Below are 26,447 nucleotides of genomic sequence, written 5' to 3'. Positions count from 1 at the left end.
TCCCCCAATACCCCATCATATCCCCCCCATGTCCCCATCTCCCCACGTCCCCCATGTCCCAATGTCCCCCATGTCCTCTGTCCCCTCCCTCCTCCCATACCCCCCCATGTCCCCCCCATGTCCCCATCTCCCCACGCCCCCCATGTCCCCTCCCTCCCACCATGTCCCAATGTCCCCCCATGCCCCCCATCCCTTCCCTCCCCCTATGCCCCCCATCTCCCCTCCCTCCCACCATGTCCCCACGTCCCTCTGTCCCCTCGCTCCCCCATGTCCCCCCCATGTCCCCCATCTCCCCCTGTCCCCTCCCTCCCCCCATACCCCCCCATGTCCCCCCCATGTCCCCATCTCCCCACGTCCCCCAAGTCCCCTCCCTCCCCCATGTCCCCCCATGTCCCAATGTCCCCCATGTCCCCTGTCCCCTCCCTCCCCCCATACCCCATCATGTCCCCCCACGTCCCCATCTCCCCATGTCCTCTCCCTCCCCAATGTCCCCCCACGTCCCCATCTCCCCATGTCCCCTCCCTCCCCCTATGCCCCCCATGTCCCCTCCCTCCCACCATGTCCCCCATGTCCCAATGTCCCCCATGTCCCTTGTCCCCTCCCTCCCCCCATACCCCCCCATATCCCCCCCATGTCCCCATCTCCCCACGCCCCCCATGTCCCCTCCCTCCCCCATGGCCCCCATGTCCCAATGTCCCCCATGTCCCCTCCCTCCCCTCATCCCCCCATCCCCCCCATCCCCCCTCCCTTCCCTCCCCCCATGTCCCCTCCCCCACGTCCCCATGTCCCCCACCTCCCCTGTCCCCTCCCTCCCTCCTCCCATGGCCTCCCCCCCCCCCCCAATCCTCCATGTCCCCCATGTCCCCACCCCCCCCCCCCCCCCCACTGCCGGGCCCAGCCGCCGCTCGGGGGCGGGCTCTGAGGCCTCTCCCCCTCCGCTTGTGCTTCCTCCTCCTCCTCCTCCTCTCCTCCTCCTCCTCCTCCTCCTCCTCCTCCTCCTCCTCCTCCTCCTCCTCCTCCTCCTCCTCCTCCTCCTCCTCGCCCCCCTCCGGGGATGGTGCCGGGGGCGGCGAGCTACCATGAGCGTTCGGGCACCGCGGGCACCGGGCAGGTAACGGGGTTGGGGGTGGGGGGGGACCCTCCTTCAACCCCCCCCCCCTGCACCCCCCCCCCGCACTCCTTTGGGTTGAAACCCCACGATTTCGGGAGCGGGGAGGGGACAGACCCCACCCCCCCCACCCCCCGCCCTCCCCCCCTCGTTGCATTTATATGTTTTGGGCTGAAAATCTGTGGGTTTGGGGGTGAAGGGGGTGAAGCCTTCCCTCCCCCCCCCCCCCCTTTCCATTAGATTGATATGTTTTTGCGCGGAAAATCCGTGATTTTGAGGGGAAAATCCGTGATTTTGAGGGGAAAATCCGTGATTCGAGGCGGGGGGTGTCAGCTTTTCCCTCACCGTGCAGGGCCCTGATGTGTTTTGAGGTGAAAATCAGTGATTTTGGGAGGGGAGGAGGGGGGGGGGAGGCCCTTTTCCCCACCCCTTCCCTCGCCCTGATGCGTTTTGGGGTGAAAATCCGTGGGTTTGGGGGCGGGGAGGTTGCTCAGCCTGCTCCCCGTTATGTGTTTTGGGGTGAAAATGCTTGTTTTTGGGGGGAGGTGGCTCAGCTTGCACCCCCTTGGCCTCCCCTGATGTGTTTTTGGGGTGAAAATCCATGAATTTGGGGAACAGGGGATGTGTGTGGGCAGGACAACAGCCTCCCCCCCCTCCCTTCCATCGCATTTATGTGTTTTGGGGTGAAAATCCATAGTTTTGGGGTGGGGAGGCTCACCCTGCACCCCCCCTCCTCCTTCCTTGCATCACATTTATGTGGTTTTGGGCTGAAAATCCGTGGTTTTGGTTGAAAATCTGTAGTTTTGGGGTGGGGAGGCTCAGCCTGCACCCCCCCTTGCATCGCATTTATGCCTTTTGGGGTGAAAATCTGTGGTTTTGGGGTAAAACCCCGTGTTTTTGGGGAATGGGGGGGGGGTGTCAGCCTTTCCCTCACCGTGCGTGGCCCTTATGTGTTTTTGGGGTGAAAATCTGTATTTTAGGGAAAGGACAACCTTTCCCCCACCCCCTGCATCACATTTATGTGTTTTGGGGTGAAAATCTGTGGTTTTGGGGCGTGGGAAGGGGGGCAGCTATTCCCCCCCGATACATTTTGGGGTGAAAATCAGTGATTTGGGGAGCAGGTGTTTGGGGAGAGGGCAGCCTGCTTCGTATTTCTATGTTTTGGGGTGAAAATCCATGTTTTGGGGTGGAGAGGAGCTCAACCTGCACGCCCCTCACTCCTCTGGCATCGTATTTATGTGGGTTTGGGGTGAAAATTTATGGTTTTGGGGTGCAAATCTGTGTTGCAGGGGGGGGAGTGTCAGCCTTTCCCCCACCGTGCGTGGCCCTGGTGTGTTTTGGGGTGAAAATCAGTGATTTTGGGGAGGGTGTCAGCCTTTTCCCCACCCCCTCCATCGCCCTGATGTGTTTTGGGGTGAAAAATCTGAGTTTTGGGGGTGTGGGGGGCGCAGCCTCTACCTCCTTTGCCTCACATTTATGTGTTTTGGCTAAAAAATTCAAAATTTTTTTTGGGGGGGGTGCTCAGCTTGCCTCCCATTACATGTTTTGGGGTGAAAATCAGTGTTTTGGGGAGGGTGGGGCAGCCTTTCCCTCTTTATGTGTTTTGGGGTGAAACTCAGTGTTTTGGGGAGTGGATGCAGGGGGTGGAGTGTCACAGCCTTTCCCTCGTTCTGCATTTTGGGGTGAAAATCAAGGTTTTGAGGAGGGAAAGTTCTCAGTGTTCCCCCCCCCATCATCTCTATGGGGTTTAGGGTGAATCTTGGTGTTTTGGGGAGCAGGTATATGGGAGGGGGCTCAGCTTTCTCGTGTTTTGGGGTGAAACTCAGTGTTTTTGGGAGCAGGCATGGTCTCCATCGCCGAGGGGGTCTCAGCCTTCTCCTTTTCCATCAACCCAGTTGGTCCCATCCCATCACGATGCTCAGACCAGGTCCCCCCCCCTTCCCCTAAATCCAACCTGGTTGGCTTGGTTGGGTTCCCATCTCCCATATTCCCACCTACCTCCACTCCTATCGGAACGTTTTGTCCCAAATAACCTCTTTTTTACCCTAAATTGCTTCAAGTGGCCTTTTGGGGCGGGTTTGTGCAACTGGGATGGATTGGGGCATCGTATCCCTGTCAATCCTCCGTTCCTCACAGCTAATTAAGCTAATTAAACCCTAGTGGGATGTGGTCGCCTTCTGAATGGGGTCAAACCGATGGTGAAGGTCCAGCTCGTGTCCCCACCATCTCCAGATGGGTCGGTCCCAGGTTGGCGGCGCTTCTGTTGGAAAGATGGAGTTCAACGCGTGTTTTGGAGCTGGGAATGGGCAACCCAGGCCTGTCTTGGCATCCTGGACAAGGTGGAGAAGCGGGGCCGTGTGAACCTCGTCAGGTTCCACCAGGCCAAGTGCAAGGTCCTGGACCTGGGTCAGGGCGATCTTCAGTTTCAATACAGACTAGGGGACGACGTGAGTGAGAGAAGCTCTGAGAAGGACTTGGGGTGCTGGGGGATGAGAAGCTCCACATGAGCCGGCAAGCCCAGAAACCAACCGTGTCCTGGGCTCCATCCAAAGATGCGGGACCAGCAGGGAGGGCGGGGATTCTGCCCCTCTGCTCCATGCTGGTGAGACCCACCTGGAGTCCTGCATCCAGTTCTGGAGTCCTCAGCACAGGGAGGAGCTGGAGCTGTTGGAGCGAGTCCAGAGGAGGCCACGGAGATGATCCGAGGGCTGGAGAACCTCCTGTACAAGGACAGGCTGAGAGAGTTTGGGTTGTTAAGCCTGGAGAAGAGAAGGCTGTGAGGAGATCTTAGAGCAGCTTCCAGTGCTTACAGGGGGTCCAGGAAAGCTGGAGAGGGGCTCTGGATCAGGGAGTGCAGGGAGAGGATGAGGGGAACGGTTTTGAGCTCAAAGAGGGGGAGATTGAGATGAGATCTTGGGGTGAAATGTTTTGCTGTGAGGCTGATGAGGTCCTGGCCCAGAGCAGGGGTGGCTGCCCCATCCCTGGAGGGGTTCAAGGCCAGGCTGGATGGGGCTTGGAGCCCCTGATGCTGTGGGAGGTGTCCCTGCCCATGGCAGAGGTGGGAGTGGATGGGCTTGAGGTCCCTTCCAGACCAAACCATCCCATCATTCTATGTCCACGACCCAAGCAGGAGGGATTTTTTTGCTCCCTGTGGCCCAAAAGACACCTCTTCAGGGCGTTGGGGCAGCTGTGATGCCGTGTCCAGTGGAGACATCCCTCTCTGGCCACGTTGGAGATGCTCAATGTGGCCTCCTGGTGCATCAGCATGTGCTGCTGAACCAAAAGGTGATGGGGTTCATGGGTTGGTGCATTCTCACCTCCTGGTTTGAGGGACAGGGCGTGTGTGCGAGTCCCTAACTCCACTCCCCTTTGGCATGACTCTTAATTAACCTGAAAACGCAGACACAAGGTCCCTGGTGAGGGTTTGCCTGCTCCAAGCCAGCCCCTCTGGAGCAGGAATGAAGGTTCTGCTGGATTTCGCTCCGATCTCAGGCGGGATTTGGTGCGACTGCCCGGCTTCCCCACCTCGAGGAGCTGCGAGGCGTCATTGCCCGGCTTAAGACTTCTCTCTGCTCTTTAAATAGCCGCGCTCTCCTCCGCTCTTTAAGGTCAGGCGCCTCAAGTGCCCCGGCCGAGCCGGGAGCTGCTTGTTGCTGGGTGACATGGTTTCCTCAGCACCAAAAATGACCTGAAAATGGCTTCATATGAGGATTTTCCCCCAAAAAACCCACCCCAGGAGCCTTCCTGCCACCACCAAGCAAGCGATGGGCATGGTCTATGCAGCCCATCCATAGCCAAGCAGGCTCCCAGCACCAGACCAGTGCAAACCAGTATAGATCTTCCATCCACAGTGTTGGAAGACACAGAAGAAGCCAGGGAACCACCAGTTAGTGGCATCTGGCTGTGGGCACGCGGCTTATCAATGGGTTTGGTCGCTGCTCTTTATCCTTTCGATGGTTTTGAGCGTAGAAGGAGGCTGAAGGAAAGTGTTTTAGCCGTTCCCGAGCTGCGCTGGTGAGAAGAGGCGCGTCCTTCCCCGCTGCGGGCTGCGTGGCTTTTTATTTAGGAGGCAGGTCAGGAAGAAAACATCCCTTCGGGATAGGTTATTCCATATCGCGCACCCCAAAAACGCCCTCGGTGCCGGACAAACCAGATCTGCCAGTCTGTGTTCCAGGAGGTGACGAGAGGCACCGTTAATCATTTACACCGCTCGGCGCAGGGAGAGCTTGGGAGTGGAATCGGAGTCCTTGTACCCAGTGCGAGGAGAGCTCGGGACTGGAATCAGAGTCCTTGTACCCGGTGTGAGGAGAGCTTGGGATTGGAATTGGAGTCCTTGTACCCAACGTGAGGAGAGTTTGGGATTGGAATCAGAGTCCTTGTACCCGGTGTGAGGAGAGCTTGTGAGTGGAGTCGAAGTCCCCGCATCTCGTATGGTGAAGAATTCAGATTCTGGCTCTGCTTTCCTTCTCGAATTCGCTCCACGCTCCTTTGCTGTGGTTTTCTTGCAGGCCAGGAGGCAAAGGATGGTGCACACAGTTTTCCACCCAGAAAATCTGGTTTTAAGGGCTTATTGTGTGCAGGATCCGGCCAAATTTCACTGGTAGCAGTTGTAAAACTTCACTTTTATTTAGCAAAGATCATCTAATTCAGATAGGAACCCTTCTCACCTTTTCCTCCCCTCCCACCTTGGCTCTGCAGCCCCTTCAGGTTCTTCCCCAACTCTTGCTGGTCTCTGCTGGGCAGGGCGCTCAGATTTCCATCCCTTTTGGGGTCTAATCCTGCTCCGGGAGCTCCCAGAGCCAGCTCTAGGGTTGTTTAGGGTCTCCTCGTCCTCTTGGAGAGGTTGCCCCAGCCCAGTGAGCCCAGTAGGCAACACCACGGCGAAACCCAACGGCTTTTGCGTCACCTCCTGGCTGCCCGGAATCGCAGCTGTCCCTGCGCTCCGGCTCCGTTCCTCTCCGTCAGGAACCGGCATTGCAAAAATCTGCAGCTCACACACAATTGGATTCTGCCATGGCAGGAACAACCGGGGCTGCTCCGCTCGCTGGCGTTGGGGTTGGATGCCTCCCCCTCCCGCCGTTTAATTAAAAGGCTTAATTTAAATCAAGCTTTTGCTGAATTCCCTCTCTGCTGCGAGGAAGTTGCTGGCGGAATCCAGGGATTTAGAATCATGGAATGAGTTGGGTTGGAAGTGACCTCAAAGCCCAAGCAGTTCTATCTCCTGCCATGGGCAGGGACACCTCCCATGGATCAGGGGCTCCAAGCTCCATCCAGCCGGGCCTTGAACCCCTCCAGGGATGGGGAATCCATGACTTCTCTGGGGAACCTGGGCCAGGGCCTCCTCAGCCTCATATTTCTTCTTAAGATCTCATCTCAGTCTCCCCTCTTTGAGCTCAAAACCACACCCCCTTGTCCTCTCCCTGGTCCAGAGCCCCTTTCCAGCTTCCCTGGAGCCCCTTTCAGCACTGGAAGCTCCTCTAAGGTCTCCTCGGAGCCTTCTCCAGGCTGAACAACCCCAACTCTCCCAGCCTGTCCTCACACGGGAGGTTCTCCAGCCCTTGGATCATCTCCGTGGCCTCCTCTGGACCTGTTCTAACATCTCCATGTTGTCCTTCTGGTGGGGATTCCAGAACTGGACCAGGGCTCGATTTCACTTCACTTTGCTGTGCGTGTACACAAGATTTTGCATCTGATTTGCAACACGAACTGTGCTACCAAGCCCGTGCCGGCTCGAGGCTTCACTTTCCTCCTTTGGCAAAAAAAATAGAGAAGAAGGAAAGGGAGAGAGAGAGAGAAAAGGGGAAAGCTTTGCTGCGTAAAGCCCGGATGGCTCTGGGATGACTCTGGCCTCGTGGATTCGCGGCGGCGGCAGCTGCGGGGTGGCTGCTTGGCAGTGGCACGTAGCCTGCGTGCCACGGTGACCCTCCGGATCTCAGCTGGCTGCCGATGCCGAGCCGAATCCCCAGAATTCCCGGGGTAGAAGGGAGCTGGGATGCAGGCTGGACACGGTGGGGATGGAGGCAGCAGGTTCTCAATCCGCGATGGGCTTTGCTGGGTGGGAGGTGGAAACCTGGTTTGCGTTCTCATGCGGGAAAAGATGGGATGAAACCCACTTTTGGGAATATGAGGTTTTGTCACGCTGCAGCAAAAAAAAAGTGGTGAAAAGGGGTGTTTTCCCCTTCTTTTCCTTTGCAAAAGGCACCTCGGTGAGGTTTAAATCTGCCTCGCCGTGCAAACTCAGCCGCAGCCGCATCATTCCGAGCTTCCCCGATGCGTCATCGTGCAGCAGTCGGATGAGGCGGCCGCACAGCCCGAGCCTCGAGCCCGTTATTCCCAGCGTTCCCAGGGGACCCCGAGCGCGAGGAGACCCCAAGGGATGTCCCCACCGCTGGCTTTTAGGCTTCGAGGCTGGAGCAGCTCCAGGAGAGGAGCCTTTTCCCTCTGCCCCGCCGCGCGGAGGGGGAAGGGGAGGAAGCTGAATCATTTCGAGTGGGTTTTTTTTGAAGCTGAAATTCCTTCCTTCCTTCCTGTCCCCAGAATGGGAAACGGGCGGCAGGGTTTGGCACGGGAGATGCCGGGTAATCCTGGTGCTACCGGTATCATCGGGGCTGTGCTGGAAGCAATGACTCAATCGCAAGAGGCGTCTCACCGAGACACCAATTTCCCTTTTCAAACTGTGATTTTTTTTTTCCCCTTTTTTTTTCCAAATATATTGCTATTTTTTTCCATATTTCCTGCTGAGGGGCTGGCACTGGTCCCGCCTGCGTCCCCGCTCGCCTCCCAAGGCTCTGGGTTTCCAGACGTGCCCGTGTGGACTCTGGCTGTTTACAACCCATTTTCTCTTCCCCGGAGCTGGGAATCGTAGGGAGCAGCCGTTTGGAGACCTGGGAAGGAATAAAATGAAACCTCCTGCTCTCAGAGACAGTTCCGGGTGCAGGCTATGAGGATTGCATCCTGTTCATAGAATCATCGAATGGTTTAGATGGGAAGGGACCTCAAAGCCCATCCAGTCCCACCCCTGCCATGGGCGGGGACACCTCCCACTGCATCAGGGCCTCCAAGCCCCATCCAACCTGGCCTTGAACCCCTCCAGGGATGGGGCAGCCACCCCTGCTCTGGGCAACCTGGGCCAGGGCCTCCCCACCCTCACAGCAAAACATTTCTGCCTAAGATCTCACCTCAATCTCCCCTCTTTTAGCTCAAAAAACGTTCCTGCTCATCCCATCCCTGCATTCCCCAGTCAAGAGCCCCTTCCCAGCTTTCCTGGAGCCCCTTTCAGCACTAGAAGCTGCTCTAAGGTCTCCACGGAGCCTTCTCCAGGCTCAACAACCCCAACTCTCTCAGTGTGTCCTCACACAGGAGGTTCTCCAGCCCTCACATCATCTCTGTGGCCTCCTCTGGACTCGCTCCCACAGCTCCATGTCCTCCTCACGCTGAGGGCTCCAGAACTGGACCCAGGGCTCCGGGTTTGGTCTCACCAGAGCAGAGGGACAGAATCCCCTCCCTTCTCATGCTGCTCCCACGGCTCTGGATGCAGCCCAGGTCCCGGTTGGTTTCTGGGCTGCAAATTGGAGAAGGTAACCCCAGAGCAGAACCTTGTATGGGTTTCTGGTGCACAGGATCATAGAATCACCAGGTTGGAAAAGATCTCTTAGCTCATGGAGTCCAACCATTCCTATCTGCCATGAAACTACGTGGCTGCAGGTGCTGATTCAGAGACCAGGACCGAGTGAATCGCTCATAGTTGCAGGATTTGAGCATCGTACGAGGGCTCTGGAATTGCAGCTTTCGGGAAAACCAGCAGGCTGAGCTATCAGGGCACCGAAAGGAGCTTTCCCAGCTGGAATCGGGCGCCAGGGTCAGGTCCGTGTCAAGCTGGCCAGCGTTGGGTTTAAAATGGGGCGTTTTGGCTCTCCGTAAGTCAATTAGGAAGGAGCTTACGCAAAGCCGAATTAAACCACTCTTTTAGACAGCAATAAGCCAGCGCCCTCCCTGCTCCTTCCAGAGGCTCCTGCTTGGAGTTGGCGTCTCTCCACACAGCACTGGGCTCGGACCGGTGGCTCCTGGCCGGGCTTGGGGTTGAGCACCCTAGTTCGGGGACCCATAGGCACCAGGGAGCTTCGCCTTAATGAAGATTCTTAATTAGCATCGCGCTGTGCGGCAGCGCCTTAAGTCTTGGCATCCGGGGCGATGCGGAAAAAAGGAGCCGATCCTTCCTTGGGCTGGATTAGGGCTGACCTGCCCCACGCACCCTCGGCCCCGGGTAATCCCGCGGAGTTAATCCCGCACCTTCCCTTTGACCCATGAAGGAGCCGGGCTCCATCCCACGGTGCCTCGGAAATGAGGTCCCACCTCAAGCTGCAGCTCCTCGAGGAGCTGTTGGGATGCTCCGGCCACGTCCTCGCTTCTACAGCCCCCACACTGGGCTGCGCCCGTGCCTGGGCTCCTGATTTATCCCCCAGGGTCATAATGGAGTTAATTAGAGGCTGTGCAGTAACGGTTGTGCAGATCGGGTCTGGATTACGATCATCCAGGCAACCTTAAAGAAGGTGTTTCCTAATATTCACCTCCTGGAGCAAGGAAGGAGCTTTGGGAATTGACTATAGCAGCTGTTGGGTCTATGTCGGGCTCCAACATTGCGTCCCTGTGGGGTATTTTGGGATAGGATGTCCTCTTGCTTGGACCTTGCGGAGGGTGAGAGTCTCACCTGGCTTTGTGGTCTTGGCTGGGCTCGCTGAGGGCGTTGTTTTTGGTAGTAGAGGGCTTGACCCCACGGGAAGCTTCACCGCAGCTGTTGGGGTGTGAGCTGGAGACCAGCTGCTCTTCTCGCTGCATTTTCTCACTCTTCCCCTTGATTTTGGACCCCTCTGTCCCTGCTCCAACAGGTCTCTGTCCAGTCATTCCTGGTTCCAGCTGTGGCTGGAGAAAGGCTTCATCCCAGTCCCATCCATGACTGGGGGATCACTCCATCCATCCATCCATCCATCCATCCATCCATCCATCCATCCATCCATCCATCCACATCCCTGATGTCTCCTCCTCCTCCTCCGCAGGTTAAGCAGCCTGTCGTCCCTGAGTGATTCATCTTCAGAGAGGAGGTCACCTGGGCACCACCGCCAGCCCTCCGACTCCTCCGAAACCACAGGTGAGCTTTCCTGCCCCCTCCTCTTCTCTTCCATATCCTTCTTATGGATATTATTCTCATCTCCTCTTCCATATCCTTCTTATGTTGAGGATTCTAGTACTGTGTCCAGTTCTGGAAGCCTCAACAGAAGATGGAGCTGTTGGAACAGGTCCAGAGGAGGCTGCAAGGATGATCTGAGAGCTGGAGAACCTCCCATATGAGGGCAAACTGAGAGAGTTGGGGTTGTTCAGCCTGGAGAAGAGAAGGAGACCTTATAGCGACCTTCCAGTACCTGAAAGGGCCTACAAGAAAGCTGGGGAAGGGCTGTTGACAAAGGCTTGTGGGGATAGGATGAGGGGGAACAAGGAGAAACTAGAGAGGGGTAGATTTAGGCTTGATATAAAGAAGAATTTCTTCACTCTGAGAGTGGGGAGGCCCTGGGGCAGGTTGCCCACGGAAGTTGTGAGTGCCCCATCCCTGGAGGTGTCCAAGGCCAGGCTGGATGGCGCTTGGAGCCCCTGATGCAGTGGGAGGTGTCCCTGCCCATGGCAGGGGTGAAACTGGATGATCTCTAAGGTCCCTTCCAACACAAACTGTTCTATGATTCTAACTGCCCTCCTTCCGATCTCACCGGTTCTCCATCCTCTCCTTCCCCAGGTCTGGTCCAGCGCTGCGTCATCATCCAGAAGGACCAGCATGGCTTCGGCTTCACCGTCAGCGGGGACCGCGTTGTCCTGGTGCAGTCGGTGCGGCCAGGTGAGAGGGGGCCTAGAGGAGGGCAGGAGGCGCCTTGAAGCCTTTTTCCTTCCTCCCTAAGTGTTGCTGGCTTGGGATCCTCACTGCAGTGTCCCCAGGGCTCGGTGCTGGGGCCAGTCATGTTCTGTGTCTTTATCAGTGACGGATGAAGGCATTGAGGGCACCCTGAGCAAGTTTGAGGATGACACTAAGCTGGGAGGAAGCTGGATCTGCTGGAGGGTTTTGAGGGTCTCCAAAGGGATCTGAGCAGGCTGGATCCATGGGCTGAGACCAACGGGATGAGGTTTGACCAGGAACTTGGGGCACAACAACCCTGAGCAGCTCCAGCCTAGGAGAAGTCTGGCTGGAAAGTGCCTGGAGGAGAAGGACCTGGGGGGGTTGGTTGAACAGGAGCCAGCAGGGGCCCAGGGGGCCAAGAAGGCCAAGGGCATCTTGGCTTGGATCAGACCCGGCGTGGCCAGCAGGGCCAGGGAGGTTCTTCTCCCTCTGGCCTCGGCCCTGGGGAGACCGCTCCTCGAATCCTGGGGTCAGTTGTGGGCCCCTCCCCACAAGAAGGATGTTGAGGCTCTGGAGCGAGTGCAGAGAAGAGCAACGAAGCTGGGGAGGGGGCTGGAGAAGAAGAGGAGCGGCTGAGAGAGCTGGGGGGGTTTAGCCTGGAGAAGAGGAGGCTGAGGGGAGACCTCATTGCTCTCTGCAACTCCCTGAGAGGAGGTTGTGGAGAGGAGGGAGCTGGGCTCTTCTCCCAAGGGCCAGGGGACAGGACGAGAGGGAATGGCCTCAAGCTCCACCAGGGGAGGGTCAGGCTGGACAGCAGGAAAAAATATTTCATGGAAAGGGTGGTTGGGCAGTGTCCGAGGCTGCCCAGGGAGGGGGTTGAGTCCCCTTCCCTGGAGGGGTTTAAGGGCCGGGTGGACGAGGTGCTGAGGGACATGGGTTAGTGATTGAGGGAATGGTTGGACTCAATGATCCGGTGGGTCTTTTCCAACCTGGTGATTCTGTGATTCTGCAGCATCAGCCGAGATGGGCAGGGCATGGTTGCCGGGGGTAGGGATGGATTTTTGGGGTGATGTTTTAAAGGAGCTCCCCGGAACCGCTCTCCCTGCTCCTTTTACAACCTGTGGAGCTGCTGCCAGCGGGTGGGTGAGGAATTCCCTCTTGGAGCCCTGGGTAAACAGAGATTCAGCAGCTCCTGGCTCTGAGCTGCAGGAGACGCTGCCGCTTTTGCTGTCTAATGACTTTGCGGGGTGGCAGGGCCGGGAGCAGCAATTTAAATCGACTATGAGCTGCTTATTTTACAGCGGATGTTCCCACCTCCTCCCCCCTTCTCTAGCCCCAAAGCCAGAAAAAATGAGAATTTAGGAAAGCGAAAGCGAGTTTTGAGGGCAAGTTAGTGCTGGATCCACCTCTCTGTCCGAGGGAGGTGCTTGTGTCGGCCCCTTCATCCCAGGGCTGGATGAGCTCCCTGGGAGCAGGACAGTCCGGAATCCTGTCCCCCCTCTCTCACCGCTCGCTTCATTTGCCAATAACGAGATCGTTAGAGCCGAAAGAATCCCAACCATCCAGCGTACTTTCCACTCTTGGAGCTCGCTGCCGTGTCTCAGGCCCTTGGCTTGGAATTGAACCTCATGGAAACATTTTCTTCTTGGTTTTGGCTTTAGGAAAAGTGAATTTTTCATATATTCCAGCCTTGGCAGCTTTGTTAAAGAGCAGGCGGGGAGGAGAGGAGGCAGAGCAAGGCTGCTTTTCCTGAGCCCCGCTCCTGCCTTTGGATCCAGGCACGCTGTGGCTCTTTAGATGCGTCGGAGCCAACCTGAATGGTGGGATAACAGGTTGGGGGGCCCTCATCCATCCCGAGACAGATGGAAAAGGCCGGGGTCTGGCTGGGGGAGCAGAGAAGGGCTTGTCTGGATGAGCTGCAAGCTCAATTTATGTTGGGTGTTGGGTGTAAAGCACCCAAAGTTCAGTATCCAGCCTTGTCCCACGGGGAATTCATGCCTGGTGGTGCCGGTGTCCAACCTGAGCCGGACAATAGCTGCTAGGATGATCTAGGACGGGTGGGAGGGGAGTTCCTGGCTCCATCTGCTGCGTCTCCATCCCTCCTGATGCTTCTCTCCTCCCTCCATCACAGGGGGGGCGGCGATGAGAGCCGGGGTGCAGGAAGGGGACCGGATAGTCAAGGTGAGCGTCCCCAACCATCAATCCCGGCAGGGCCGTGCGTCCTGCTTCCCCCACCAGCCTGTCTGAGCTCCCCTCTCTCCTTTCCTAGGTGAACGGCACGATGGTGACCAACAGCTCGCACCTTGAAGTGGTGAAGTTAATCAAGTGTGAGTAGGGGCAGGGCGCTGCGGTGGCTTTTTCCCACTCTGGGAGGCAGGGAGCCCTCATCCCCACCAGCCACCTAGTGGCATCGTGCCCGGCTGAGGTGGATGGAGCACAGGGAGGGAGAATGGGAATGCAGGAACATGGGAGAACCTCAGGAGGTTCAACCAGGCCAAGGGTAAGATTCTACGCCTGGGTTGGGACAATCCCTGGTTTCAGTACACGATGGGGGATGATGTGATGGGAGCAGCTTTGAGGAGAAGGGCTTGGGGGGCTGGTCGATGAGAAGCTCGACGTGAGCTGGCGACGTGCGCTCGCAGCCCAGAAACCACCCGTGTCCTGGGCTGCATTGAGAGAAGCGTGAACAGCAGGGAGGGAGGGGATTGTCCCCTCTGCTCCTCTGTGGTGAGACCTCGTCTGGAGGATTGTGTCCAGTTCTGGAATCCTCAGCAGAAGAAGGAGATGGAGCGGTTGGAACGGGTCCAGAGGAGGCTACAAGGATGATGTGAGGGCTGGAGAACCCCCCGTGTGAGGACAGGCTGAGAGAGTTGGGGTTGTTGAGCCTGGAGAAGAGAAGGAGACCTTATAGCAACCTCCCAGTACCTGAAGGGGCTACAAGAAAGCTGGGGAGGGGCTGTTCACAAAGCTTTGTGGTGACAGGATGAGGGGGAACGGGGATAAACTGGAGAGGGGCAGATTTAGGCTAGATATAAGGAAGGATTTCACCTTCCCTTCCCCGCTCCCCCGTTTTTCCAGCCGGTGCCTACGTTGCCCTGACGCTCCTGGGCTCTCCTCCTCCCTCGGTTGGGCTCTCCGGTTCTCAGCCAGACGTGAGCACATCGGGGGCTCCCCGCGTCACCCCTGCCTGTCCCCCCCCGCCTCCCCCGCCGCCGCTGCCCCCGCTGCAGCGCATCACCGACCCCAAACCCCTGCAGGTAGAGAGCTCCCCAGCATCACCCCTTGCTCTCCCGCTCCATCCCACCACCCAGCACGGTGGGAAGCGGGAGGGCAGAGCTCAGTCTACCTCTTTGTTTCCATCCAAAACCACAGGACCCTGAAGTCCAGAAGCACGCGACACAGATTCTCCGGAACATGCTGCGACAGGAGGAGGCAGAATTACAGGTACAGCAGTTTCTTGGTCCTGTCCTGGCTTCTCTGCCCTCTCACAGGTCACAGCGACCTGCGGATCCTTCAGCCCATGATCCTAGAGAAGCTGCTCAGCCCCGTTTCCCTGTGGGATGAAGGCTGATGGAAGGACCCCTCTTTCTCTCTCCTCTCAGCGCTTCTACGAGGCGTACAGCCGCAACCCCGCCTCGGCGGTGGAGGAGCAGATCGAGGGCGCACGCCGGCGCGTCAGCCAACTGCAGCTCAAAATCCTCCAGGAGACCGGGGGCTCCGTGGTACGTGAAATGCGCTGGGGGATTAACGGGGTTCCCCTTGGTTTAGGGCTCCTGCCATCCTCCCAGCTCCCTCCAAGCCTGGGGAAACCCTTCCAAGACCAAGACATCCCTGGTTTCCAAAGGCTCCAACACATCTCATGTTGCAGGATTCAGGGCGGCTGAGCAGCGGCGACTCCGGCTCGGCGGGTTTCAGGGTGATGGAAGGTGAGTTGTGCCACTAGACGCTGCCTCTGTGTCCCCATCTCCTGAACACGCGTGTCAGGCTCTCCTTCGCTCCCAGGACGCCTCTCCGTGGACTCCCAGGACGGTGACAGCGGGTTGGAGTCCGGCACGGAGCGGTTCCCTTCTGTAAGCGAGGTGAGAGCAGCCGTGGGGAGCCCACCCCAACTTCTTCTGGGACCTGGGAGAGAGGAGAAAGCCCTGGTGGATGGATCTGTGTGTCCTGAGGGGCTGAGGACCTGGTGTTGCCATCACAATAGTTTGTTGGCCGTCTGAAGAAGCTGGATTTCTTGTAACACGGCCTTAGCCCTGAGTTATTCAGGCTTGGAATGCTCAGCCTGGTGTGATTGGAGCCTGTAGGAAAGCTGGGGAGGGGCTCTTGAGCGGGGAGGGCAGGGAGAGGACATGGAGAAAGGGGTTTGAGCTGCAGGAGGGGAGGTTGAGATGAGATCTTAGGGAGAAATGTTCTCCAGTGAGGGCAGTGAGACCCTGGCCCAGGTTGCCCTCCATCCCTGGAGGGGTTCAAGGCCAGGTTGGATGGGGCTTGAAGCCCCTGATGCAGTGGGAGGTGTCCCTGCCCATGGCCGGGGTGGGACTGGATGGGCTTGAGGTCCCTTCCAACCCAACCCATTCCATAATTCCCCGACTGCCCCAAAATGAGGGGTACCCCGAAGCTCCAGGCTTGTGGTCCCAATCTTGAAGTGTTTCTGATGGCCCCTGAGGTGGTTTATGGCTTCCAAGTTCCTTCGTCCCGTCTCCCTTTGTGATCTCTGCCCTGGAAGCTGCTCTCCTGATGCTCCCGGTGCCTTTGGGTGGTGTCAGCGTGGACCCTCGCTGTCCCTGCAGCCCCTGACACCTTCGCTGCTGTCCCAAGCAGGTCTCCTTGAAACGCAACTCGGTTCTCTCTGACCACGGCCTGGACAGCCCACGAACCTCCCCGGTCATCACCGCCCGCCTCTTCCAGCACCATCGCCGGCAGGGATCCGACAGCACCGGGCAGGTGGGCTGGGGCCGAGCCGGGGGGTCCCAGGGCGTCCTCTGGGTGCTGGACCCCATCAGACAGGACCGAATCCTCCCTCGGGGTGCAGGGAGGATGAAAACGTCCCCCAAAAGCGAGCGCCTGGCTCCTAATTGTCCCCTCTCCCTGGCAGTGGTTGGACCTGACAGGACGCCCCCTCATCATCGGGCCCGAGGAGGATTGTGACCCAGGGTATTTCAATAACGAGGTAACGGTGTTCGAGGTGTTCTTGGCTTTCAGCCGCGCTCCTTAGGGCTGTTCCTCTCCCACGTGGGTCCCTTTGTGGTCCTCCCGGTGGCTTTTAGAAACCCAGGGATATCCAGGCTGGTCCGAGGGAAAGGGGAAGCAGGAGCTGGAGGTTCATCCTGGTGCTGAGTTGTAGGACAGGTCTGATCCAGAGAACCTCAGGAGGTTCAACCAGGCCAAGGGTAAGATCCTACGCCTGGGTTGGGACAATCCCTGGTTTCAGTACACGATGGGGGATGATGTGATGGGAGCAGCTCTGAGGAGAAGGGCTTGGGGTGCTGGTCGACGAGGAGCTCGACCTGAGCCGGCAACGTGCGCTCGCAGCCCAGAAACCACCCGTGTCCTGGGCTGCATTGAGAGAAGCGTGAACAGCAGGGAGGGAGGGGATTGTCCCCTCTGCTCCTCTGTGGTGAGACCTCGTCTGGAGGATTGTGTCCAGGTCTGGAATCCTCAGCAGGAGAAGGAGATGGAGCTGTTGGAGCGGGGCCAGAGGAGGCTACAAGGATGATGCGAGGGCTGGAGAACCTCCCGTGTGAGGACAGGCTGGGAGAGTTGGGGTTGTTCAGCCTGGAGAAGGCTTCAAGGAGATTTTATAGTGACTTCCCGGTACCTGAAGGGGCTACAAGAAAGCTGGGGAGGGACTGTTCACAAAGGCTTGTGATGATAGGACAAGGGGAAATGGGGATAAACTGGAGAGGGGCAGATTTAGACTGGACACAAGGAGGAATTTCTTCACCATGAGAGTGGGGAGGCCCTGGCCCAGGTTGCCCAGAGCAGTGGTGGCTGCCCCATCCCTGGAGGGGTTCAAGGCCAGGTTGGATGGGGCTTGGAGCCCCTGATGCAGTGGGAGGTGTCCCTGCCCATGACAAAGGGGTTGGAACTGGATGATCTTTAAGGTCCCTTCCAACCCAAACTATTCTAGGATTCTCTGAGTTCATTCCTTTCCTTCCTAACGGGCTTCTTCTCCTCTCATCCTTTCTCCCCGCAGTGCGACTCCCTCTTCCAGGACCTGACCAAGCTGAAATCCCGCCCGGCGCATCTGGGAGTCTTCTTACGCTACATCTTCTCGCAGGCCGATCCCAGCGCCCTGGTAAGGGATCCCGTTGGGATGCAGAGGAGCAGATTTGGCCCCGTCCCTTTTCTCCGGGCGAGGCGCGGGGCGATGCTGCTTTGCTGAGCTCAGCCGCCCAGCTCGGCGGTGCCGGAGGCTCCGGCTGCTGCCTGGTTCGTGCTGCCAGCTGCCAGCCCCGGGCTCCCCGGGCTGCGTGTGCACGTGAGAGGGAAGCTCCGCGTAGGGTTACACTTCCTCCCCTTCCTCCCAGGCGTGGCACGGGGTGGGTTTTGCCCTCCCCAGACCCCAGCCCGTCGTTTCCTGTTTCATGGGCGCCGCTCTCCGGAGCTTTTCTCCCTTTCCAAAGCTTCTTCCTCCTTCGCCGCCCACCTCTGCTCTCTCCTCCTCCTCCTCCTCGTAGCTTTTCTACTTGTGCACCGACGTTTGCCAGCAGACGAGCCCCAAGGATTCCCGAGGCTTGGCCAAGGACATCTGGAACATCTTCTTGGACAGGAACGCGGTGAGGACGGGACCCGGCACGGGATTCCTTGTCCCTGCAGGGGATCAGCTGGAAAAGCAGCGCTGGCCGCGGCGTCTCTCCCACGGGGATGGTTTTTAATGCCGTTTTTGCCACTGAGGTTACGTTGTCACCGCTGGTTCCTCTGTGTTGGTGCAAGCGGTTGCGTAAAGCGCGTTCACATGCATTGCACAACTGCAGCTGCCCTGGCACCCAGGAGCTCGGATCAGGCAGGAGAGGAGGGTCCTGGTGCAAGAAGGAGGCTCCAGGCTCCCGTTTGTGCTCCTGAAACTTTGGAGGGAGCAGGACCTCCCTGCGTCGCGCCAGAGCGGGGGGTTTGGATGCTGGGATGAGCGCAGGGCGCTTGGGGAGGGGTTGATCCCCAGCTCTCCCCTCTCCGGCTGCTGAAATCGCCTTGGGGCAATGGTGCAGGAGCACAGAGTCCCCTCTCCTGTGTCCCCACCTCCTTCCAGCCCTGCTTGCTGCCCGGGGAACGCGAACCGGTGCTGAGCTGCTCTTCTCTTCTGCCTTCCCTCCCCAGCCTCTCCGAGTGAAGGTGTCCGAGCAGCTCCTGGCGGAGATTGGTGAGTGAGGGGCTCTCAGATCGTGTGCCGGCACCTTCGCTGCCAACCCGGGCTGTTAGGAGGGTGACAAATCCGGATCCCAAAGGATTCTGGGCTTGGTGGCCAGGACCAGGGGTTGTGGTGAATGGATCCATGGATGGAGGGCAGGGAGGGTCTGCAGAGGAGGCTGGAGAAGCTGGATCCATGGATGGAGGGCAGGGAGGGTCTGCAGAGAGATCTGAAGAAGCTGGATCCATAGATGGAGGGCAGGGAGGATCTGCAGAGGGATCTGGCCAGGCTGGAGCGATGGCCAAGGCCAACGGAATGGGGTTCAGCAAGGTTAAGTGTCAGGTTCTCCACGTGGGTCACAACAACCCCGTGCAGCTCCAGGCTTGGGGAAGAGCAGCTGGAAAGCTGCTGGTGGAAAGGACCTGGAGTTGCGGGGTGACAGCGGCTGAACATGAGCCAGCAGTGTCCCAGGTGGCCAAGAAGCCACCAGCATCCTAGCTTGGATCAGCCACAGAGTGGCCAGCAGGAGCAGGGATGGGATTGTCCTCCTGGACTTGGTGCTGGTGAAGCCACACCTTGATTCCTGGGTTCATGTTTGGGTTCCTCACTCCAAGAAAGACCTTGAGGGGCTGGAGCACGTCCGGAGAAGGGAACGGAGCTGGGAAGGGGCTGGAGAACAGGGGTTGTGGAGCAGCTGCGGGACCTGGGGCTGCTTAGTCTGGAGAAGAGGCTGAGGGGAGACCTGCCAGAAGGTCATTGTGCCCTTCCTTGCATGCTGAGCATGGTTGGAGACACGAATTCTCCTCACCCATCCCCAGAGACTCGCCTGCGGAATGGGGACGATGTCCAAAACGCCCTCTTTGAAGCTCAGGAGATGGTGATGCCCGAGATCCAGGAGCAGATCCAGGACTACAGGTAATGCAGCTGCCCTGGTGCCCCACGGAGCTCCAGGAGCTCCTGCTGGTGCCTGGCTTCGTTTCCCTGATCCTTGTCCTCTGCAGAACGAAGCGCACCATGGGCCTGGGAAGTCTGTACGGGGAGAACGACCTCTTGGACCTGGACGGGGACCCCCAGAAGGAGCGGCAAGTAGCTGAGAAGCAACTGGCCCAGCTGGGCGACATCCTGTGAGTGTTGGGCTACCCTGGAGGCTCCAGGCCCCTCACGTGTCTGGATTTGGGGCGAGGGTGTGGGCAAAGGGGATGAAACGCGGGCTTGGCTCTGCTCCTCGATCCATGCATTTGCTGTTGGAGGTGGGAAGGAGAGTTTGGAGCAGGCGCAGGGCGCGGTGAGGGGCAGGGGACGTGGTGGGATGGAGGATGCCCTACCAGGGGGCCTGAGTAGAGGATCCTGTTCCAAACAAGCTCTTTTCTTCCTCCTCATCTCTCTCTCCAGGTCAAAATACGAAGAGGACAGGAGGTGAGTGGCCCTGGGGCACAGGGGGAGCGCGTCCAGATGCGATTGTCTTGCAGTTGTTAGGTGAGGAGGCCAAAGGAGAGAAGTTGCAGGAACATCCCCTTCTCGTGGTGGCCTCCAGCACCTTCTCCTTATCCCAGATTTAGCCCTGTGGGCTCTCGTGCTGGCCCTGGAGAAGGGGAAACGCTTACCTGGGGGTCCTGGTGTGCTCAGGGCAGCCCCCAACAGCCCCTGTCGGCTCAGCTTGTCCTCTTGAACTGCTTCTTGCCTTTTCTCCTGTCTCACTTGCTGGTGGCCCCGCTGGGGTGACCTCTCTGGCCTTGGGAGGGATGGATTCTCTGCCTGCAGAGCCCAGTGGGAGGTACCTGGAGCACCTCCTGTACGAGGACAGGCTGGGAGCATTGGGGTTGTTCAGCCTGGAGAAGAGAAGGCTCCACAGAGACCTGAGAGCAGCTTCCAGGGCTGAAAGGGGCACCAGAAGAACAGTGTGGAAGGGGCTCTGGATCAGGGAGGGCAGGGAGAGAATGAGGGGAACGGTTTTGAGCTGTAAAAGGGGAGATTGAGATGAGATCTTAAGGAGAAATGTTCTCCTGTGAGGGTGGGGAGGCCCTGGCCCAGGTTGCCCAGAGCAGGGGTGGCTGCCCCATCCCTGGAGGGGTTCAAGGCCAGGTTGGATGGGGCTTGGAGCCCCTGATGCAGTGGGAGGCATCCCTGCCCATGGCAGGGGTGGGACTGGATGGGTTTGAGGTCCCTTCTGACCCAATCCATTCCATGGATTCTCTGTCCCAGCCTTCCCTGGTGTCGCATCTCCAGCCTCACGCTCTCCTCTCTTCCAGCTCTCCCATGGCTTTTGCCCTCAGCACCTATATGAACCACACAGGCATCCGCAGCCGGGAGCCCCGGGTGGCCGGCACCGCTGAGAAGACCCAGTCCCTCCCAGACAGGGACAAGTGGCTGCCCTTCTTCCCCAAGACCAAGAAGGTGGGTGGCTCTTGCTGCTGGATCTCTTGTGGGGACGTTGGGAGGGGTTCTCCAGAGATCCCTGTCCCCCTCCATGCCTTGGAGTGCTGCTTTGTGCCAGATCCTGGTCCTGTTCCTCGTGCCGCAGCGTTCCAGCAGCGCCGAGAGGACTTGGGATGCCCTCAGGGCCGTGTGTTTTATCAGTGCCCCTCTCGGGTGTCCCAGCAGAGCAGCAGCACCAAGAAGGACAAGGAGGCCATGGAAGACAAGAAGCGCAACCCTATCCTCAAGTACATCGGGAAGCCCAAAATCTCCTCCCAAAGCAGTGAGTATCAGGATCTTCTGGGGTGCTGCAACCCTCCAGCCACCGCAGCGGCAACCACCTGCGTGCCCTGGGCTATCGCTGGCCTTTGGCAACCATGGGGCTTCCTTCTGCTCTCCTCCAGCCGCTCCTTGGAGCCAATATCTTCTCTGTGCTTCCACGTGCCTTGGAGAGGAGTGGGAAGGTGCTGGAGCTGAGCTCTGCCCCCACATTTCTCTCCTGTGCCCCCTCCTGGGGGCTCCCAGAGCTCCTGGAGGGGCCGAGGTGGTGGAGAGCAAGGGTTGCGTGCCCGTGTTCCTCTTCCTCTCCTTCTGCTTTTGAGTTCTCATCCCGTCAGCTCACGCCTTTGCCTCCTTCGTTGCCGAAATGCAGGATTTACTTTGACATCTCATTTTTGTTTTTTTCCTTTCAGCATTTCATGTCCCTTTGTCCCCTGTCGAAGGTAAAAACGCCTCTTCTTTTGTTTGCCATTCGCCTCATGTGCTCAGTTTTTATTTCGGGCCCTCCCTGAGGAATCCCCCGCATGGTTTCACCGGGTGCTGGGGTGGGCGTTGGGTGCTGAGAGGGGCTGCTCGTGGTGGTCGCCTCTTCCCATCCAGCATTGGGGCATCTTGGAAGCCCTCGTGGCCACCAGGCTTGGAGAAACCCCCTTGGTGGTGCCACCAGCGCCTTCGCCTCTGCAGCCCAAGCTGGATGCGGCATCTCCTGCTCCATCTCACTGGAATTGCTTCCCTGCTTTCACCCCAGCAGTCAAACCCGGCAACGTGAGGAACATCATCCAGCACTTTGAGAATAACCAGCATTACGAGAGCCAAGAGCCCGGCACGCAGCGGCTCTCCACCGGCAGCTTCCCCGAGGACCTGCTGGAGTCGGACAGGTAGGGATTTGGGGGTCCCACGGTGGGTTTGGGTGGGTTTCCAGGCATAGGGACATCCCTGCTTGTTCCACCAGGCTCGGCCCCAGCTCAGAGAGTGGTGGGAAAGGGCATTAAATCCAGCTGGAGGCCAGTTCCAAGTGGGGGTCCCAGGGCTCAGGGCTGGGTCCAGCCCTGTTCAGTGTCTTTATCGGTGACCTAGATGAAGGCATCGAGTGTACCCTGAGCAAGTTTGAGGATGACACTAATCTGGGTGGATCTGCTGGAGGGTCGGGAGGCTCCAAAGGGATCTGAACAGGCTGGATCCATGGGCTGAGACCAACGGCAGGAGGTTTGACCAGGAACTTGGGGCACAACAACCCTGAGCAGCTCCAGGCTAGGAGAAGTCTGGCTGGAAACTGCCTGGAGGAGAAGGACCTGGGGGGGTTGGTTGAACAGGAGCCAGCAGGGGCCCAGGGGGCCAAGAAGGCCAAGGGCATCTTGGCTTGGATCAGAGCCGGCGTGGCCAGCAGGGCCAGGGAGGTTCTTCTCCCTCTGGCCTCGGCCCTGGGGAGACCGCTCCTCGAATCCTGGGGTCAGTTGTGGGCCCCTCCTCACAAGAAGGATGTTGAGGCTCTGGAGCGAGTGCAGAGAAGAGCAACGAAGCTGGGGAGGGGGCTGGAGAAGAAGAGGAGCGGCTGAGAGAGCTGGGGGGGTTTAGCCTGGAGAAGAGGAGGCTGAGGGGAGACCTCATTGCTCTCTGCAACTCCCTGAGAGGAGGTTGTGGAGAGGAGGGAGCTGGGCTCTTCTCCCAAGGGCCAGGGGACAGGACGAGAGGGAATGGCCTCAAGCTCCACCAGGGGAGGGTCAGGATGGACATTAGGAAAAAATGTTTCCCAGAAATGGTCACTGGGCAGTGTCCGAGGCTGCCCAGGCAGGGGGTTGAGTCCCCTTCCCTGGAGGGGTTTAAGGGCCGGGTGGACGAGGTACTGAGGGATATGGTTTAGTATTTGATGGGAACGGTTGGACTCGATGATCCGGTGGGTCTCTTCCAACCTGGTTATTCTGTGATTCTGTGATGGGTTAGTGATTGATGGGAGTGGTTGGACTCGATGATCTAGTGGGTCTTTTCCAACCTGGTGATTCTATGATTCTGTGCTTCTATGATTCAGCTTTGTCTTCCTCCTGCAGTTCCCGTGCCGAGGTGAAGCTGGGCCGCTCGGAGAGCTTGAAAGGCCGGGAGGAGATGAAGAAATCCCGCAAAGCAGAAAACGTGCCCAGGTCCCGTAGCGATGTGGACATGGATGCTGCGGCCGAGGCCACGAGGCTTCATCAGTCGGCGTCATCTTCTGCTTCCAGCCTGTCCACGAGGTGGGAGACGCCCTCCAAGCCCTGGGCAGGGGGGGCCTGGGTCACCCTGGGTGTTTTTAGCTTGAGAGGGGAGCTGGGATGGTGTGAGGCGTGGAAGTGAACCCCGTGGGCTGAGATGTCCCTCAGGAAAGTTTTTTCCATGCAGAGCGAGGTGGTCCTGGCCCCTCTCCTCCTGCAAAGCCTCCTGGCCAGCGTTTGCCAGGGGAAAACGGGGAGAATTGTGTTTCAATTCCCATTTGTACCCCAAACTCCTCTTGCAGGTGGTAACGCTGCATCTGGAGGAGCTGACAGGGATGGGAGGAGGTGGGGCGGGAGGTCAGAATGTGGAGAATCATAGATTCATGGAATGGTTTTGGTTGGAAAGGACCTCAAACCCATCCAGTTCCGCCTCCTGCCATGGGCAGGGACACCTCCCACTGGATCAGGGTCTCTAAGCCCCATCCAACCTGGCCTTGAACCCCTCCAGGGATGGGGCAGCCACCCCTGCTCTGGGCAACTTGGGCCAGGGCCTCCCCACCCTCACAGCAGAACATTTCTCCCCAAGATCTCATCTCCATCTCCCCTCTTGCAGCTCAAAACCGTTCCCCTCACCCTCTCCCTGATCCAGAGCCCCTCCCCAGCTTTCCTGGAGCCCCTTTCAGCCCTGGAAGCTGCTCTCAGGTCTCTGTGGAGCCTTCTCTTCTCCAGGCTGAACAACCCCAGCTCTCCCAGCCTGGCCTCTCGTATCCAGCACTCATGTCACCTTCTTGCCTGTTGATGACACGAGGGTGACTCTCCCGTCCCTCCCCAGGTCTCTGGAGAACCCGACCCCTCCGTACACGCCCAAGATGGGACGCAGGTGAGTGGTGCAGCCTCCACCTCTGCCGTCTCTACCCAGCCGGCCGGGGTCCCCGGGGCCAGTTTTCCTACAGAGCAGGAGGGTCTCACCGTAGGGGTGTGCTGGGGCTGTTCCCCCGCTCTGGGGCACCAAGGGAAGCTCCGTTGGTGCCTCCTGCCTTTTCCCCTCCCCGTAAGCCAGCCTTGAGAGAGCACAAGGGGAGGCGAGGCCCAGGGGCTGCTCGGGGAAGGCCTCCTCCCTTAGTTCCCCATCCTCCTGGGGCCAGGGGGCACCTCTGTTCCCTTGTGTCTCCCGCAGGAGCTTAAAGGACCTAAATAGATGGCTGCTGGGGGACCTAGGCTTTTAGCTCGAGAGTCAGAGGCTTGTACTTCTTGTGCTGAAGGCCCCGGGTTCAAGCTGAAATAGGGCCCAGGTAGATATTGGCTGTGCCGGGAGCGCTGCGGGACGGGCTGCTTGGCGGCGGGAGGTAGCCAGGGTGCTCCCACCACCTCCCTTCACCCTCCCAGGAGCATCGAGTCGCCCAGCTTGGGTTTCGGCGTGGATTCCTTCCTGCCTCACCTCCTGGAGGACGAGCAGGGTCAGCTCTCCGACCTCGAACCCGAGTTGGACTCCCAGAACTGGCAGCACACGGTCAGCCGGGAGCTGGTGGCCAACCTGTCGCAAAAGGAGATCGACCGGCAAGAGGTGATCAACGGTAAGAGGCACGGAGCATCCCGGAGCCACCGGGGAACCCCCCCCGGCAGCGCCTCCCGGCTCCGCGGGGCTCCCCCCGGGCGCTTCTCCACCCTGTGCCTTTCGCACAGAGCTCTTTGCCACCGAAGGGTCTCACCTCCGCATCCTCCGAGTCCTCGACCTCCTCTTCTACCAGCGGATGAAGAAGGAGGGCCTGCTGTCCCGGGAAGAGCTGGCTCTCCTCTTCCCCAACCTCCCTGACCTCATAGAAATCCACAGTAAGCCTCTTCTCGCTCAGATCCTGCTCTCCCTTGGAAATAACCCCTCGCTGTGGGAGCAGGAGGTGACCCACAGCTTCCCGGTGCTCCTGCTGGTCACCCACCGCTCACACCAGCCCTGCTGATGGCTTTGTACCATCTCGCCACCCCAGCTTATCCTTTCCCTGACCCAGGAGCGATCCAGAGCCTGTTTTTTCCAGGCTCTGCCCATGCCCGTGGCTGGGACACTTGGTTTCTACCACCCCACGCCTTCAGGACACATTTTTGGTGTCACATTCCTTGACACGTTGAGTCTGTGGGTCACAACCCATCTGGTTTTCAGCTCTCCTGCATCCACCCTTGATAGGAATGGTTGGATTCGATGATCCTAGAGGTCTTTTCCAACCTGGTGATTCTATGATCTGTGCTGGAGAGCCAGGAGGGACCTTCTGGAGCAAGCGGGTGCTTGCAGGGATGAGTGGTGGGTGCTTCCAGCACCCCGTTCACGCGAGTCCTGTCTGTTCTCTGACATCCTCACTCAGATTCTCTCTCCGAATCTATGAAGAAGCTCCGAGAAGAAGGACCAATCATCAAAGAAATTGGGGATCTCATGCTGTCTCGGGTAAGGGAGGGATATGGGTGGTAGAGCCTCTGAAGGCACCTTTAGGGAGAGGTGGAGGTGACCTTGTCCTGCTTGGGACAAACAAGCTGAGGGAGATGCAGGACTTAGGGCCAAGCCTGGGGGTTCCTTGAGCCCGGTTCTCCGCTTCATCCCCCACAGTTTGACGGCCTGGCCAAAGAGGAGATCCAGCAGGTCGCTGCCGACTTCTGCGCTTACCAATCCATCGCCCTAGAGCTGATCAAAACCAAGCAGCGCAAGGAGACCCGCTTCCAGATCTTCATGCAGGTTCATCCCTCTCCTGGGCCGTTCCTCACCCTGCTGCTCTCCTGGCTTCCTCGGTCCCACCTTTCAGAGCTCTCACCCTCTTCCCTTCACCCTGGTGCTCTCCTGGTTTCTCCCAATCCCGCCTCTTGGGCTTCTCACCCTCTTCCTTCCACTCTCGTGCTCTCCTGGTTTCTCCCAATCCCACCTCTTGGGCTTCTCACCCTCTTCCTTCCACCCTGGTGCCCTCCTGGCTTCTCCCAGTCCCACCTCTTGGGCTTCTCACCCTCTTCCCTCCACCCCGGTGCTCTTCTGGCTTCCTCAATCCCACCCCTCCGGTCTCTCACCCTCTTCCTTCCACCCTAGGAAGCAGAAAGCAATCCCCAATGCCGGCGCCTGCAGCTCAAGGACTTGATCATCTCTGAAATGCAGCGGCTGACCAAGTACCCGCTGCTGCTGGAGAACATCATCAAGCACACCGAGGGTACGGGGTTGCGGGACACCAAGAGGATGGCATGGGGGGACACGGGGAGCCTCTCCCCAGCTTG

The 26,447-nt window shown here is 58.6% G+C and overlaps 2 protein-coding genes across 9 annotated transcripts in view; both read left to right on the top strand.

Annotated features, from left to right (window-relative positions):
• Nucleotides 1–996: 996 nt before the first annotated feature.
• ARHGEF11 (Rho guanine nucleotide exchange factor 11) overlaps nucleotides 997–26,447 on the top strand; it is a 34,191-nt gene continuing 8,740 nt past the window's right edge. For 3 of the 8 annotated variants that reach the window (XM_069878696.1, XM_069878700.1, XM_069878694.1), the window contains exons 1-29: nucleotides 997–1,111; nucleotides 10,162–10,253; nucleotides 10,890–10,988; nucleotides 13,117–13,166; nucleotides 13,255–13,312; nucleotides 14,064–14,242; nucleotides 14,358–14,429; nucleotides 14,588–14,707; nucleotides 14,854–14,911; nucleotides 14,988–15,064; nucleotides 15,804–15,926; nucleotides 16,078–16,152; nucleotides 17,179–17,280; nucleotides 17,663–17,761; nucleotides 18,300–18,342; nucleotides 19,149–19,245; nucleotides 19,332–19,454; nucleotides 19,723–19,746; nucleotides 20,580–20,724; nucleotides 20,929–21,028; nucleotides 21,438–21,467; nucleotides 21,773–21,902; nucleotides 23,070–23,249; nucleotides 24,040–24,087; nucleotides 24,594–24,781; nucleotides 24,891–25,037; nucleotides 25,559–25,638; nucleotides 25,798–25,923; nucleotides 26,266–26,383. In XM_069878696.1, the coding sequence (XP_069734797.1) occupies nucleotides 1,080–1,111; nucleotides 10,162–10,253; nucleotides 10,890–10,988; nucleotides 13,117–13,166; nucleotides 13,255–13,312; nucleotides 14,064–14,242; nucleotides 14,358–14,429; nucleotides 14,588–14,707; nucleotides 14,854–14,911; nucleotides 14,988–15,064; nucleotides 15,804–15,926; nucleotides 16,078–16,152; nucleotides 17,179–17,280; nucleotides 17,663–17,761; nucleotides 18,300–18,342; nucleotides 19,149–19,245; nucleotides 19,332–19,454; nucleotides 19,723–19,746; nucleotides 20,580–20,724; nucleotides 20,929–21,028; nucleotides 21,438–21,467; nucleotides 21,773–21,902; nucleotides 23,070–23,249; nucleotides 24,040–24,087; nucleotides 24,594–24,781; nucleotides 24,891–25,037; nucleotides 25,559–25,638; nucleotides 25,798–25,923; nucleotides 26,266–26,383 (2,815 nt within the window). In that variant the 5' untranslated portion in view covers nucleotides 997–1,079. The remainder of the gene's footprint in view (nucleotides 1,112–10,161; nucleotides 10,254–10,889; nucleotides 10,989–13,116; nucleotides 13,167–13,254; nucleotides 13,313–14,063; nucleotides 14,243–14,357; nucleotides 14,430–14,587; nucleotides 14,708–14,853; nucleotides 14,912–14,987; nucleotides 15,065–15,803; nucleotides 15,927–16,077; nucleotides 16,153–17,178; nucleotides 17,281–17,662; nucleotides 17,762–18,299; nucleotides 18,343–19,148; nucleotides 19,246–19,331; nucleotides 19,455–19,722; nucleotides 19,747–20,579; nucleotides 20,725–20,928; nucleotides 21,029–21,437; nucleotides 21,468–21,772; nucleotides 21,903–23,069; nucleotides 23,250–24,039; nucleotides 24,088–24,593; nucleotides 24,782–24,890; nucleotides 25,038–25,558; nucleotides 25,639–25,797; nucleotides 25,924–26,265; nucleotides 26,384–26,447) is intronic. The other 5 variants (XM_069878699.1, XM_069878702.1, XM_069878698.1 and 2 more) reach the window with 5 other exon arrangements.
• HDGF (heparin binding growth factor) overlaps nucleotides 18,818–26,447 on the top strand; it is a 114,264-nt gene continuing 106,634 nt past the window's right edge. Inside the window, exon 1 of the mRNA XM_069878857.1 lies at nucleotides 18,818–18,822. The gene's annotated coding sequence lies outside the window, so the exon portion shown is untranslated. The remainder of the gene's footprint in view (nucleotides 18,823–26,447) is intronic.

Source organism: Phaenicophaeus curvirostris, chromosome 29, assembly GCF_032191515.1.
Source record: "Phaenicophaeus curvirostris isolate KB17595 chromosome 29, BPBGC_Pcur_1.0, whole genome shotgun sequence".
Classification (NCBI taxonomy): Eukaryota; Metazoa; Chordata; class Aves; order Cuculiformes; family Cuculidae; genus Phaenicophaeus; species Phaenicophaeus curvirostris.
The sequence above is the reverse complement of the archived record's forward strand: the minus strand, read 5'-3'. Positions and strand labels throughout refer to the sequence as shown.